This window comes from Aristolochia californica, unplaced genomic scaffold (genome assembly GCF_029961685.1).
Source record: "Aristolochia californica isolate CCGP_79_NKW_82.1479 unplaced genomic scaffold, dmAriCali1.0.hap1 SCAF_7, whole genome shotgun sequence".
In the NCBI taxonomy this organism is placed as follows: Eukaryota; Viridiplantae; Streptophyta; class Magnoliopsida; order Piperales; family Aristolochiaceae; genus Aristolochia; species Aristolochia californica.
The window spans coordinates 5,323,959-5,326,617 of NW_027182268.1; the positions used below are offsets into that span (position 1 = coordinate 5,323,959).

Sequence of the window (2,659 nt, forward strand, 5' to 3'; positions counted from 1 at the left end):
GATGAGAAAGCAAGAGCAGGAGTTGGAGAGAAAAACTTTAAGGGTTAAGAGAGAGCCCATGAATGAACTCCGCCTTCTCTCTTTCTTATTTATATAGGTGGGACATGGATACCCTAATACATAAGAATAAAAATAACATTTTAACTAACTACTAATTATAGGATTACGCCACTCACTCTCAAAAAAACATTGTTAACTTTTTACGTAGTATAGGGGCAACAAGGGAGTCTAAACTGATGAGCTAGTGAATTTCTCACGGTAACCTTGAAGATGAGCAAGCAGTTTGTCTCTGGGTGGCAGGATTGCTTTCACCGAGTCAGTATCAAGGAAATCTTGGAACCACCTCTTCAGCTTGGGAAAATCTCTCTCGTCAACCAGTGTCTTGCCAAGAACTTCTTCGTTGAGGGGAACCCAGTAGGCAAACCAACCAGCGATTATGTCCACAAAGCCTATGCTCTCCCCTCCAAAGAACCTCTTCCCATGAAGACCTCTTTCAAATACCTTCATGTATTCTTGTACTTCTTTGATGGCTTTCTCTTGATCTTCCCCAACAGTGGAAAAAACACTGAAAAGCGCTGGTAGGCACTGCACAAGGAAATTCCTGCAACCCGTGAGTGTTGGAGAACTTCATATAACCATGTTTTTATGGTCCGTTTGATTCTTTCGACCTATATATCGCCGATCATCACATAAAAAATTAAAAATAGCAGTCGCTGACCTTTTCATCTGCGTATTTAGCCCAGAACCGAGTCATTGCGCGGTCGTAAGGATCCTCCGGCAACAAGGGATTATTCTTCCATGTTTCATCAATGTATTCTATGATCACAGAAGACTCAGCAATTGATTTCTCACCGTGAACAAGAACTGGAACCTTTTTGTGAACAGGGTTGTATTGCAACAGAAGAGGACTCTTGTTAGCGAGGTCTTCTTCAACGTACTCATACTCAATCCCTTTGAGGTGCAGAGCCCATCGAACCCGCAGAGCATAGGCGCTTAAGCACATTCCAAATAGCTTGACTGTTTTTCCAGCCATTTCTTCTTCTTCTATGTTCTGTATCTTCGTCTCGGATGCAATTGTGGTTAAAACTTGGATGCCTTTTATATGCCATTGTCGATGTGACACGAGCACTGAAAGTCCAAGATGTCCGACATTTTCCTTCTTGGGTGTGCTGAAAATTGTTTGCGTGTCAAAGACGGGCTTGGGTGAGCTCAGAATTGTTGTTGTATTAATATGTGAGGATGAGCTTTGTCAATTGACTCTTGTGGTCAATTGTGTGAAATAAGTCCCTCTAAGGGTAGTATTATAATTGGCCTAAGAAGCAATTTATAGTAAGTGTCACTTGACAACCCTAATATAGTGAATTAATACCTAGGTGTAAATACCATGGGATGGGAGTGGATAAACAATATGAGAGACTGTCAAATTGTGAACTACTATAAATCATTGCATGTCTATTATGTGTTAGTCTTTAAATTACTCCTTGTGCTTGAATCTTGAGTTTAATAATTACATTGTGCAGTTGAATTTTTATACTAGGTTACATACACATTTAAAAAGTGTTGAACAAAAGAATCAAAAGAAGCTAAAAATTACCAATAATATTCATGAACAGTCAAACTTATGTAGTCAAAATTTTCTTTTTGGGATTCTCTGTCACAAGACATACTTAATGCACCTCATTAGTAACGTAAGTATTTACTATTATTAAAATTATCTTAATAGAGATCTTGAAAGCAATACTAATATACCTATCTATATGATTACTAGCTCTTGAATAAAATTTTAAGCATTTTCTCTCTCGACTCTTAAAGCTTCCACAATCACCCTCAAGCTCACATACATTTTGAAATCAAATGTGGAAATTGAATTTGCTGTTTTGAACAAGCATATCCCAACAGCTATGAATTTTTAGGTTTTTTTGCTTTCAGATTTTGTGTGGATAACATTTTTCTTGCTAGAATTATTGTTCTCATACTTTGAAATTATATTCTTCATTCTAGCATCAAATTCAAAAGGGGTTTTTTCATAGTATGAAAATTTTGAGACTGAATTTTTGAAATCCAACTATCTATGAGTATGTATTTTGAAATCAATTGATTATGCTTGGTCAAGTATATTCAAACTAGAGCGCTCTTACTTTGAAATCAATTTGCATTGTTTAGATTATTATTTTGAAATCAAATTGCATTGTTTAGTTTTAAACTTTTTAAATTTGCTAATGAGGGACTACCAGACCTTTTATGCCATTCGGAAGCCTCTTCTGTTGTGGTTGTTGCTACTATTATCAATGTAGTATGGTCCACATAGTAAATGCTCTCCTCAACCCCCCCCCCCCCCCCCCCTACCTCTTTGCCGCCACTAATCACTTGTTTCATAGCCACCACTAATCACTTGTTTCATCTTTATGTCCTGAAACATACAATGAGATGGAAAAAAGATAACAAAACAATTGTCTTTTGGTCAATTGACTCACTAACATAAAACTCAATGGAAATTGAGGAACAAACAAAACATTAGAAAATGAAATGGTGGATGTACCAGTACTCTGAATCCTAATTTGTGATCCAGCTGCAATAGAGACAAAGTAATCTAAAGTGCATGGTATCACCGAGGACAAATTTTCAATTTTACCTGTGAGTTGCTCAGAGGCTCCGAAAT

The 2,659-nt window shown here is 37.0% G+C and overlaps 1 protein-coding gene across 1 annotated transcript; it reads right to left on the reverse strand.

Annotated features, from left to right (window-relative positions):
• Positions 1–209: 209 nt before the first annotated feature.
• Positions 210–1,036, reverse strand: LOC137936240 (glutathione transferase GST 23-like). The gene is made up of 2 exons (XM_068780811.1): positions 719–1,036; positions 210–585 (listed from the first exon to the last, which is right to left on the reverse strand). The coding sequence occupies exons 1-2, from the start codon at positions 1,031–1,033 to the stop codon at positions 229–231; spliced, it is 672 nt and encodes a 223-aa protein (XP_068636912.1). The 5' UTR covers positions 1,034–1,036; the 3' UTR covers positions 210–228.
• Positions 1,037–2,659: the final 1,623 nt, after the last annotated feature.

Coding starts and splice junctions, on each gene's coding strand:
- LOC137936240 (XM_068780811.1), bottom strand. CDS start 1,033: ATGGCTGGAAAAACAGTCAAGCTATTTGGAATGTGCTTAAGCGCCTAT. Junction 586..718: donor CTAAATACGCAGATGAAAAG/GTCAGCGACTGC, acceptor TTCCTTGTGCAG/TGCCTACCAGCGCTTTTCAG.